The sequence below is a fragment of the Sus scrofa genome, chromosome 1, assembly GCF_000003025.6.
Source record: "Sus scrofa isolate TJ Tabasco breed Duroc chromosome 1, Sscrofa11.1, whole genome shotgun sequence".
Classification (NCBI taxonomy): Eukaryota; Metazoa; Chordata; class Mammalia; order Artiodactyla; family Suidae; genus Sus; species Sus scrofa.
This window is the reverse complement of record NC_010443.5, coordinates 108,394,819-108,407,363: the sequence shown is the minus strand read 5'-3', so window position 1 is coordinate 108,407,363 and position 12,545 is coordinate 108,394,819. Positions and strand designations below refer to the sequence as shown.

General features: G+C 45.6%; 1 protein-coding gene across 21 annotated transcripts in view; it reads right to left on the bottom strand.

Moving 5' to 3' along the window:
* Positions 3,215 to 12,545, bottom strand: part of HERC1 (HECT and RLD domain containing E3 ubiquitin protein ligase family member 1) — a 197,978-nt gene continuing 188,647 nt past the window's right edge. For all 21 annotated transcript variants that reach the window (XM_021094060.1, XM_021094074.1, XM_021094069.1 and 18 more), the window contains 6 exons: positions 12,258 to 12,423; positions 11,367 to 11,443; positions 10,023 to 10,275; positions 9,385 to 9,537; positions 6,654 to 6,959; positions 3,215 to 3,868 (listed from right to left, as the gene is read on the bottom strand). In XM_021094060.1, coding sequence (XP_020949719.1) covers positions 3,683 to 3,868; positions 6,654 to 6,959; positions 9,385 to 9,537; positions 10,023 to 10,275; positions 11,367 to 11,443; positions 12,258 to 12,423 — 1,141 coding nt within the window. In that variant the 3' untranslated portion in view covers positions 3,215 to 3,682. The remainder of the gene's footprint in view (positions 3,869 to 6,653; positions 6,960 to 9,384; positions 9,538 to 10,022; positions 10,276 to 11,366; positions 11,444 to 12,257; positions 12,424 to 12,545) is intronic.

The window sequence follows — 12,545 nt, the reverse complement described above, 5'->3', positions numbered from 1 at the left end:
TGCTGAAGGCCTCAGCTGCTGCTCTTGGACCCCTGGTTGGACCGCCACTAGCTGCAGTGGAATGGAAGGGCCCACTACTAGCCTATGAGATGCAGCCTTTCGCTGGGTGATTTTCCATTTTACCCACCATTGCTCTGGACTCTGGAGAGAGGCTTTGCAGGGATTTAATTTTTCAACCACTACTGCAAACAATGTTGAAAGAAAGCTCAGGCTTCCATAGAGTTAAAAGTTTGTTTAAAAGAGCTATTTAAACCCCAGGGCTTTGCGTTCATCATCTCTGATAAGCCCCAATTCCCAGAGGTCCTGTTTGCCCTGAGTTGGTGGTTTAGTCTGAGGAACAGGATCCTGGTTTCTAGTTCTCCTCCAACCAAGGGCAGGTCAGCCCGCTCCAAATCTCAGCTTTCTTACCTGATTGAGAAAGCTAGACAATCTTGCTTGTTAAGGTCTGTTAAGGATTATGAGATTGTGTTTGTAAAGCAAAGGTCACTTTAAATTTAGCCTGAATATGGATAACCTGCATTCCCCTGAGGCTCCTTTTCCCATGGAAGCTCTTTTATAAATGAGGGTTGTTTCCTTTGATGTTCAGTAACCCCCACATACCAAGACTGTAGTGGTTATAGAACTACAACTGTGTTGACAGCTGTGTCCAGCATTGTTTCTAAGGATCTACCCCGCCTCCCCCCGACACACACACACAGGAGCTTTGGGTCTCTGACCCCAGGCCCGTCTCAGGTGCTCCCAGAAGGCAGGCACTGACTCTCCACCCTGCCTTCTAACAGTCACTGTTCACATAACCAGGCACTGAGCAAAGTGCTGGACCGAACACGGTGCCCTGCTTAATCTAAAAGCAACTTTCAAGGTCTTTTCTCAGGTGTACACAGAACAAGGGGCATTGCATACTTAATTAATCCACTGATTCATTCATCTCACAAACATTTACTGGGTATTGGCCGTGGGCTGGGTGGGCCAGTCCTTACCTCATGGGAGTCAGTCAGAAGACATGCAAATGGGGGTGGGGGTGGGGGTGGGGGTGGTAGTTTGAGTGCTCTCTCAGCTCCACCATCTGTAACTTTTGACAAGTTATGATTTCTCCAAGCCTCTGTTTCTCTATTTGTAAAACAGGGCAGTACCCTTTCTGTGACACCATGATGGGATCGTCTAAATGTGTAGCACCTGGAAGGCAGAGGGTAGGGAAAGGCATCCTCACATCTGTAAGGGGCTAGAAAAGCCAGGTGCCTGACAGAACCCACAAGGCACAGACAGTAGAATGAAGCAAGCTGAGCCTACATGGGAAAGGTCCGGAAACATGTGATGGAGGACATGGTCTTTGAGCCACGTCTGAAGACTGACCCCAGCTCTCATAAGGTTGGTATCAGTAGGCACAGCTCAGAAAAGGCAGTCAGGAAACCCAATGCATGTCCAGAGAAGAGAGAGCATGCTGGGGGAGATGGGAGCCTGAGCCTGTTGCAGAGCCACCTAGAAATGGCTTGGAGGTGATCTATGCCCTCACAGCCTCTGTTAGAGCAGACCACAGACTTCCTCCGGCTCCTAAATGCTGATTGTTTTCACTCTCAGTTTCGGCCAAGGCAGCCAAAGTGAAAGGCGGTGGGGCTGGGGGGGGGAGTACAGACCTGAGCACCAGGGCAAGATAGTGCACAGGGTCCTCAGGGCCTGCTGAGACTGGGGCTGCACCCTGTGAGGTCAGGGGCTCCAGACTGCTCTCTGGAGGCAGAGCCTGCTTAGGGGGTGTTGGGCTGTGATGCTTGTCTTACAGGGACACACTGAGCCCCCTCAACTCCACCACGAGCGTGCTGCCAGGAAGCCAGGTCTTCCAGCTCTAGTCTGTAAGTACTTGTGATCTAGCACTTCCCCTCTCCTAACCTTGAATTCTTGTTCTGTAAAGTGAGAGATAATCTGACACCTTAGCTCTAGGAGTCCTCCAGCTCTGGCATTCAATGCCCAAGACTTGCTTTTTGCTAAAAATCAAGCTCAAAACTGGGATGTAGGTTTCATGTGGCTGGCAGCGCTGGGCAAAAGCCACAAAGCTGGGAGGCCAAGAACAAAGGTGCACCTTTAAGGGCCGTTGTGGAAATCTTAAATTTTAAAAGCTGGAGGTCAAAGTTCTCTCAAGGTTGTTTAAGGATGATAAAAAAAGAAGTGTAAGGATTTGTTACCTGAATGAGTCTAGCAAACAAACAAAATGGCCTAAGCCTCTACAAGGGTGGAAAGTGAACTATGGGGAGAAAAATATCTGTACTAAGCTCAGTTCAGTTCCTGAGATCAGGGACTCATCTAATTTCTGTTTGCAAACACATACCTTTTACCTTATTGTAGAAAACAACTGCCTGTAAGGCTCTCTGGCATCGCATTTGAGCAGGCTATCAGCCTTGTCCTTATCCACGAAGTACAATGGAAGCAGCATGTGGCATGAACTTGCAGTGGATGAAAAAGACAAGCCACCCAAGGCCTTGCCCTCTTCCTGTTCCCCCTCCAGCAGCCAAAGCATTCACAGCTGCTCCCCAGATGGCCCTTTCTCCAGACCACATGCTTATTCTGACATGCCTGAGCAAACAAGCACATCACCCAGGGCCTTCTAGGGCTGGGTTTAAGCATCAAGGATGGAACCCTTTCCCAGTCCCCTGTACAACGCCCTACCATCCAACATTCACGGATATAAAAGCCACCCATTAGTTCTTACATGAATTCACACATTCACTCACTCACATATGCTAAGGGCCCACTGGCTCCCCTTCCAGTGTAGATGACATGTAATTGTAAACTGTTCTGCTCTTTAACTTCTTGATGGGGGGGGGGGTTAGAACTGCATTACTTTAGTTGGCTTCCTCCTTGCCAAGCAGAGGTGCATCCCATACCAGGTATCATGGGGCTTTTCAAGAAAAACTCCTATTAGTGTGTTACATTTTAAGCCAGCTATGGAGAAGGGGGAAGGGTGGTGCTAAAAGGATGGACCAAGCGGCTAACACAAGGACCCTGGAGTAGGGAACACAGAGAGAGGCCAAGGAAGACAGAACAAATGAAAACAGAGTTTCCACCACAGGGGCTACTGTACCCACGTGGCCCTCTGCCATGTCATTTCCAAGCAAAGCCCAGTGTGATGGAATGTTTTTGATGGGTCAAAAGCTATCAGAGTCAGAAGAGCCTGAAAGCTCACTCCTCTCTCCATCGGAAGCTCCAATAACAAAAGTGGCCCATGTGCTGATTCCTGAATCGGCTTTATTTCTCTGCATAAGGAACCCTGCACAGGCAATTCAAATTAAAACAAAATAAATATATGAATATTCATGTAAAACTGTCCTTTCTAATGAACAATTATACACAATGTACAATTTCATGTTCACTGGGTGGGTTTACAAAAATGTACCATTCCCAACTAAAAATGCACCAAAATGGTTCCATGCAAACTTATCAAAAGTGACCAAAAATATGGAGGGAAAAACCTGACTGAGAGCACTTTGTCTTTTTTTTTTTTTTTTTTGTACAATCACAGAAAAATAAAAACATCTAATTTCTTTGTTACATTCAGAGTAACTAAGTGTGGCCACTGTTTATAATGTTGGTTTATGTTCCTAAAACATCTATATAGTTACCATAAAAGTATATCAACATTAAACTGGAAGTGAGCATTACTGACAAGAAAGAGGGGTGACGGCACCCTTGGCGGTCAGTAGTCAGTGTCGGAGCCCTCGGCGTTGTCCACGTTTCGGGAGAGCATGTAGTTGTCCATGTCAATGGAGCGGCAGTTGTTGATGGCATAGCGCAGGCGCTCGGCCATGACCAGCTGGCTAGAATAAGGGGGCAGCCTCAGCTGGAAGAAGCAGGTCTGTGAGGTAGGCAGACTGTCATAAGGCTGTAGAGAGAGAGAGACCCACAGCTGTGACTGCAGCACTGGGGTGCCATGCGGGAGCAGGGCTGCCCATTACCACCACCCCCAACGTCAGGAAAGCACTCCTCTCTGCCTTCAGGTGGGCTCCACAGACATGAATGACCACACCTCGAGAGGAAGCAGAGTGGCCCTGGTAGGAAAGGTGTCCCGTGGCCATTGAGGCTTTTGATGAAGATGCTTCTTCCCTCTCCTCACTCCTCCACTGCCCTCACGTGTTAAGTGAGGGGGAGCCCTGATTGGCAGGATTACTTGGGAGAACATGCTTCACACAGTGCCTGCCACAGAGGAGGAGTGAAAAGGAGTTTGTTCTCTTTCACCAATGGTGCAAACTTGAAGCTGCTGCAGGGAGCCCCCAGCAGAGGTGGCGAAATGGAAGGAACAACTATGAGGGAGCCACCACACTCCTCCCTTCACTGTCCTCCTAACGAGCATTCTGCATCCTTCGTCAGCCACAGCTGACAGCACACAGCTCAGATGAGGAAGGAGCAGTTAATGACCGCTCAGAATATCCATTTAACCTACAGTGATGTAGTCATTTCAAATGATAACTATGCTGATTAGAAGCAAAACAGAAAAGTGCTGGGACAGACTGTTAGGTGAAAAAAGCAGAATACAACATTCTAAATGCATCACGCAAAAATGTGTACACTTGAGGCAAAGACTGCAAGGAATTACACACGGTGAAGGGTGAGAGTGGCTACTGCTAAAGAGACAGGATTCCTGTCTCTCCCTGCAAACACTTTCCTGCCCTGAAAACACACTACGTTCCAAACTATTTTAATGATAGTAATGATTCTACATTGTTTTTACAATTCTGTTTAAAAATTAATTTTTAAAAAAGAACCTGCTCTCTCTCCAGTTTGGGGGGTGGGGGGATGTGCTTGGGCTGTGGGATGGAAATCCTGTGAAATCAGATTGTTATGATCATTATACAACTACAGATGTGATAAATTCATTTGAGTAATTAAAAAAAAAAAAAGAACCTGCTCTCTCTCCTTGAAACCAGCCTTCCTCCTCCCCTGACCCTGACATCAGGTGACTGCGTTCCTAAGAGGTGAGGGATGGAGGGCCCAGAAGCTTAGCTGTGCCAGAGCTAGTGATGACACAAGGTTCCAATGCAGAGAAACCACAACCCACAAAGACAGTGAAGGAGACTGTCAACAGGTGGCTCTGATTTGGAAACTGGGAAAAACAGTTTAAAAGTCACAAAAGAGAGACCCATAGTGGTCAGTTTTCTGAGGCTAAACCCCCCAGGCAGAGGATTAATGGTGGATTAACTCCCAGGATGGCAGGGGAGCCTGGGACAGATATAAGGCAAGTCTTTTTCCCAGAGCTGAATAGAAGCAAACCATTTCCTCCTCCCACCTCTCTCTGAAGAAACAAAACAGATTTACAATTTATAGTTTCTGGCAAGTCATGTAGAAAATTTATGGAAAGGCTCTTTTCATAGCCCTTCCTGTGCGCGGCCTCTCTAGCAAGCCTAGCCCAGGAGTGGAGCCCAGGCAGCCACAGGAGGCAGCAGGGGAGGGATGGCTGTGACTCTACCAACTTCCAGGAGTAGTTACTGGAAAAACACCAGAAAGGCAGACACTGAAACCTGATGAAACTGGCAGGAAGGGACCTTTTGTGTGTGAAGAAGCCCTACTTTCCTTACGTTTCTGGAACACAGACCCTACTTGGAGGATTGCCTGGCACATGGGGTGGAGGAGGAGAAAGAAGGAACACAGATACTTCTAACTTAATGCTGAGTTCAAGGGGTATAACCAAGTGTCCAAGAGATGAATAAAGGAGATCTAAGTCTGCCCTCAGGGATAGTCAGAAGGCACAGGAAAGCAGCCCGGAGGGTCTCCTGGAGATGACACTGGTGTTGGGCTTAATGGATGAGTAAGTGCTTGCCAGGCAGAGATGGAAAGGGGTGGGAGGAGAACTTACTAAAGCAGAAGGAAGAGCCTACACAAAGGCACAGATGTTTAAACACAGTGTGGTCTGTCAGGAGAAAGACAAGTAGCCTGCTATAGCCAGAACATAGTAAGTGCCAACAGGTGACATCAGAAGGAGAGGCAGAGGCCAGACTGCGAAGGTGTTTAAGGCCACTAAGGCAGTCGGCATTTATCCTGGGGTCAACACAAGGGGCCATGAATGTTAAGAAAGGAGGAGAGTGACATGGTCAGATGGGTGCCTGAGAAAGATGACTCTGGCAGCAGTGTGCATTTAAGGCTCTAAGCCCTTTTAGTCCTAAGCCATCTGTCAAAACAGCAGCTGGGCTGGGACTCCACAGCAGGGCCCTTTGATCAGGCTGCAGAGAAGCTGCACTGCCTGCTCTGGGATGCACAGCACAGAGCACGTGCCTTCAGGCTCCTTCTGTAGCACATGCACCAGTTAATGGTTCGAATCTTCGTGAAAACTGATAAACAAGAACGTGTCCCAGTGCACAAGTCACACAATGAAAAGGTTTAGGAAATAAGAGGCAGAGGCAACACCATGCTCCGCCTGCGAAGCTTAGCTTTCACACAGGAAGACACTGGAAGACTTAGTGAATACTCTTGGTTGTAGTGTGCTTTCTACATCCATTTTTCATTGACGTTATCTGGTATTTCTGAACAAGTTTTTCTGCTTGATTTAAAAAAAAAAAATTCGAAAATACCAAGCATTCATCCTGAACTGGCAGGCCTACTTGAGGCCCAACATGCAAGCCACAAGGAAGCAATAAGGGCAGGCACTACGAACAAAGAAAACATATCTTACTTACCCTATCAACCTTCATGATCTGAAATCTCTGAGAAATGTCAGCAGTGTTGGCTGGGAGTCGAGATCTTCCAGACACAAACCTCATGAAGAGCACACGCTCCTCATTGGAGAACTCCTCCAGTGTGTGCCAGAACCACTGTACCAGCTGATGCTGCTCGTCCACCTCCCGGTACCGCACCACTTTCTTTAAGACTTCTACGGAGATCTCAGGCATCCCGCACACCATCTGCTCCAGCTGCTTTGCAGTGAGGAGGGACAGCAGCGGCACAGGGACGATCCAGGACATCCCTTCTCGGACTGCAGCCACCTGCAACCAGGAGAGGTTGTTCATTCAACGTGTGTGCATACACTAGGCACCCACAGTGGCCCCGACTGGGCTAGGCACCTCATGCATGCTCCTCTGCCCCCAGACCAGCTTCTCGTCCCTCAGAACTGGCATGACTGCACACCACCCACCCTCCTTGTCTCTGACCTGTGATGAAAGCTTCTGTCCACTTACAGGACTCATACACTCCTTCTTATCCCAGTTGAAGTCATTTCAGGAGCCCACCTTCCCTCCCCCACAAAATTCCAGCCCACTGGGGCCCTCCCACTCACACTCCTAATCACAATGGCTGAGGGCTGTTAAACTGAGCTATCTGGGGTACCACTTCTTCTCATCAGGATAAGAAGCTCCTGGAGGATGTGTCTAGAGCCTCTATTGTTTCTGTAATTTACATTTTCTTTTGAAAATAGTTACTTTCTTTTTGTGAAAATTATTTGTGCTAGTTGTGAAAAAAAAAAAGTACCAAGAGGAAAGCAAAACTGGGAAGTCCCTTTTCTGTAGGAAGGCAGTAAAAAGGACAGAGAATTTAATCAAGAGACTTGGTTTCTGAATCCCAAATCCACCACTTGTTTTATATTGATTTCCTCATCTGAAAAGATAAGGCAAATATTTGCTGCTCACATGATTATAAGAAGAATTTTCAGTGGGTCTGTGTGACAGGGTAGTTAGCTTCTGTTAGCAGAGTGCAGAGAATAGGTCAGTCAGGGAATGGAGAGAGGGTGCTGCTAACCCCCTCCAAGGTTGGGCAGTAGTGCATACTCTCACAGATGCATCATTATTCAAGATTTGTTTCCTAAGCACTTCTCTACTCTTGGCCAACTCAAAACTGTCTACCATAAAAAAAAAAAAAAAAAAAAAAAAAGAATCAGAGAACCTGAACAGAAGCCACACCTTGGGGAAGGCCCTGGAGTTGTGCTTCTATGTGGCTGTCATGCCCAGGGCTAACAGACTGGCAGTGAGGGCAGTCTCTACAGATGGTAAAGGGAATACCGCAGTCAAAGTCTGCCAAAAAACAAGCTATCATGCCTGGGAGGAACAAACCAAAAGCAGTCTGGGGGCGGGGGAGGGCCTGAGGTACAGGGATGGCTACTTGGGTGGAGAACAAGTCGGAACAGCTATGGGAAGAACCCTGGGTTCCAGGAGACAAGAAGGAAATGAAGGAAGAAGGCCTTCTCACCAGGAAAGGAACAAAGCCAGGGCAGGGCAGAGCACAGCTGATGGAAAGCAGGTCAATCTGACCCTGAGAGGAAGGGCCAGCAATAAACTTGGTCTGTGATCCTGCCTCTGCCTTGGGCACATCACTTCATTCCCCTGGACTCTGTGCATTCATCTGTGAAATGGTGATAGCAATCCCCATCTCAACAGGGTAACTCTGGTTAACACGAGCAGCACATGAAGGTACCTGGTACCACTCCTGGCGTGCAGTAGGTGATCCATAAAATCGGGGTCATTCAGTCTGTGAGAATTAAAAATACTCAAGAACTAGACACAAACCCTAAGCCCTGCCTATGTAAACTGCTGACAAGATCCACCCTTATCAAGCTAAGGGGTACAGTTTGCTGACTAGACTTGGCTCAAAGTCAGAGTCAAAGAAGGAATGGTGCAGAATACACACACTTCAAACTACTACACAGCCTCAGAGCCTGTATCCAGCTCTCGAGAAGAACCCAACATATTCTGCAAATAAGGTATTACTGAAGTGGTTATTAAGGACTGAATAATCAAAACCACCATTTTTGGATACATTCATTTCTATGGTCACTCATATTCCCATCATTTACTAAATGCTTACTATATTTTAGCATAGAACAAGGATATAGAAGTCATATGTATAAGATACATTCCTCATTCAGTGTCTTACATGCTAAGTGAAGAAAGAAATCGCAAACTCTGTAGCGCACAACACAGAATTATGTGATATTGAGGAATTTCTAGGTAACAAAAAAGATCTGTATAGTTAAGGACCTGGAGAAAAGTTGGTCTGGAGAGGAGATGCATTCTCAGCTGGGGCCAGAAGGACTGCAGCAGGAAGGGGAAAGAGGCGCTCATGTGGAATTGCAAGCACCAGTGTTTCTGGGTTCATTCATATGTACCCTGACCAACGCAGCTGCAGTGGGGACAATGGGTTGGGGGGCAGTAACACATGAAGACAAATAGGACTGAGGAAGAGTAAGAGTGAGAAGGTAGGTTCTGAAGGGCTGGGTGAGAGCCTGGCCTCAATCCAACCAGCAACCAATTCAGAGCCTTTGAGTAAGGAGAGAGCAGGGCCTGAGAAGTCTCTGAACAGAGACTGAAATATAGTCTCAATCAACACAGCGAATTCATGTGCCAAAATTCAGTAGAAACCAGACAGCTCTTGCTTGGAGACAAATGCAAACAATGCATCTCCCCAAATGTTTCATCTCACCTGTCGGTCCATTTCATGAAGTCGATATTCAATGGCCCTCTCCACATATTCCTTCCTATTGGAAAATGTGAGTGGGATACTATTTCCACCAGGGATTATAGGAACCATTTTGCCATCAGCACTCTGGCCAACAAAAGAATCAAGAGGAATCATCTAAGAATAGAAGAAAAAAAATTTTTACTCCATGGTAGAAGTGACCACAAAATGTATAGTACTTTAAATACAGCAAAATGGTAACATCATCAAAAATTTTAAGGATGAAAAACACAGCAACTGAGACAACAGGTCAGGCCACTTGATCAGCAGGGAGTGCTGACTCCCCCAGTTGTATTAAAACTGAGGTTGAATCTCTTTGCCTCCAAACCCGGTTTGATGAACTCTGGTCACCCCAGGCCTCCCTCTCCAGGTGGGTTCTCTCTGTCCCTCACTCTAAGAGGCAGAGAGGTTTAAAGAGGAATGAGTTGGGTGCTGGAGCTGACTCTGTTAGCGGTTACTGAAACTGCTGGGTTGAGTTGCTAAGCGCAGCAGTAGGATATATAGCACGGGTCAGCCAGACAGCAAGTGGAAGAATATATCTGATTTTTACCCAGAAAAATTCCAGTCAATACCAGTAGAAACATGGACCAGCCAGGATTTACCTCATGGAAACTCTCCTCAGTAATCCCACTGTCTTCAATGTGAAGAATGCTGTTGAGAGTCTGCACATAGAGCAGATCCACCTCCTCCAGGTCTTCCAGGGTGAGTGGGACGCAGCACAGCTGCTTCCATACCAGAGGGGCCAAGTGGAGGTCCAGAGGCTTCTTTGTACGAATGGCAACCCCCATTAAAATTCCCAAGAATTTAAACTGCATTAAGTGTTCATCGAGGCAGGCAGAAGGGTTAAAAAGGAACCTGGAGAATTAAAGGATATATTTCAAACAAAGTTGTACTCATTTCTATTAGAAATAAGTTTTGTTGGGAGTTCCTGCCATAGCACACCATGACTGGTGGCATCTCTGCAGCACCAGGATACAGGGACTGGCGCAGCTATGGCATAGGTCACAACTTTGGCTTGAATCTGATCCCTGGCCCGGGAACACCACAGGTTGCAGGACAGCCAAAAAAGAAAAAGAAGTAAGTTTTGTTTTGTTTTGTTTTGAGCCACATCTCTAACAGGCAGAAGTTCCGAGGCCAGTGAGTGAACCCATGCCACAGGAGGGACCCAAGCCACGGCAGTATCAATGCCAGGTCCTTAACCTGCTAGGCCACTAGGGAACTCCAGAAATAAGTTATCAAACAGCTATAATTTTAGTCTAGACCTGTGCTGTCCAATATGGAAGTTATTAGCCACAAGTGACTATTTAAACTAAGTGAAATTTAAAATTCAATTCTTCAACTCTTCTAACCACATTTCTAGTGTTCAATAGCCACATGTGGCCTATCATTATTGTTTTGGACCATATTTTGAATTATTTTTAGGAGAACTATAAAAGAGTAAATGAATGATCTATTATTCCTTAAGCTACCGGCTCAAAGATGCCCTGTTAAATAATTTCATTTATAATTTACAAGTCCATGAAGCAGGACTCAAAACTCAAAATTTGACAAATATAGGAATAATACATAATTGCAAATACTAATTGCTATGACTGGATAGCATATCAAAGCTTTCGAATGAATTTTACTTCATTGAGGAAAGGCCATATGAACCTTCAGAAACACAAAACAAGTCTGGTGTCATTATCAAGCCTGCATTTGTTTTACCCCTTGATATTATCATTGAGTTGGTCTCATAATAAATAGTAAATCATGATGGAAGTACCTCAGTTTCCTATCTCTGAAAAGAGAACAATAGCAGTTCCTACTCCTTAGGGCTATAAATGAGGGCCCAATGGGATTATCCATGTAAAGCACTTAGAACAGTGTCTGGCATAATAGTAAGCACTCCATAAATGTGAGCTATTATTATAGACATTCAACGAACACTTGCTGACTGCCCTTACCTGTCCCTATTGTAACCCACTTCTGCAGTAGCATTTGGAGAGGGTATAAGAAGGTCAACAATACCAGTTTCAAGTTCCTGTAGAAGAAAGAAAAATTATTTTTTTTTTAGAAATGACAGTCAAATGCATCAAGAAAACAAAGCAATTACATTAACTATCATACTGAAAAGAGAATATTGAGGAATTTATAATGCTATATGACAACCAGCCATCTCTATAATTATTACTGTGGTTATCATTTAAAATGACTTTAGGAATTCCTCCATGTAGAAAATATCCTGCAGTATGTAGAACTAAGATGGAAAGTCAATCCAAGGCAGGAGTTGGGATAGCCATGAGCATGGTATAGTGATATTCAAATAAACTTAGTAAATGATAGCCAAGTATTATTTCAGCTATAGGATTTATCAGACAAATCCTGATACCAGGCAAAGCTAGAGGGGACAGAGTAAAGCTGCCACTGTAGATCTTAAAATATGAACTGGTTCAAACTCTTAAGATTTGCTTTTCTAATTTCCCTGGAGCCTGGCAGTTCTGCTTTGTTCTAAAGGCACCAAAATAAATGGGAGCTCAGGGGTGGTCCTGCATTTGTTTGTTACATAAATACAAATATGTGTCATTGTTGTGTCCTCTGCCAGTGTTATATAGCACAACAGATGGTGAGTCCCTGGTAGATGGCTAAGTACTGGCACTTACTCATAAGGTATCTTCACAAAGCATTTCACAGACCCTTGTGATAATTCACCTACACATTATTAGCAGCATGACCTATGTACAGCTCACAATTGCACTCTAGCTGACATTTATAGAAACTTGCCAGGGTAATCACTGCAAACAATAAAATGGCCATCACCTGAGTGGACAATTCAGAAGGGGACATTGCAAATATACCTGGCACATCTCTGTGATCGTGTCATCAAACACTCCTCCAGCATCATCAGCCCCTTCTCCAACCAGCTTAACCTTCCATGCGCGGGAGGGCAGACGGAGATCTGACGCATTCAGTTTAACTACTTGTCTCGCTATTTGAACAAAGATGGGCTTACACTTCCGTCCTCTTTAAAAGAAAGGGAAAACCGAATGAAATACAACTCTCCCAAATAACCACAAAAGTCACTTAAAGGTATTTTCCCAACAGTGAATCAACAGGCCAGTTTAACCACAGCCAAAAACTGTGCT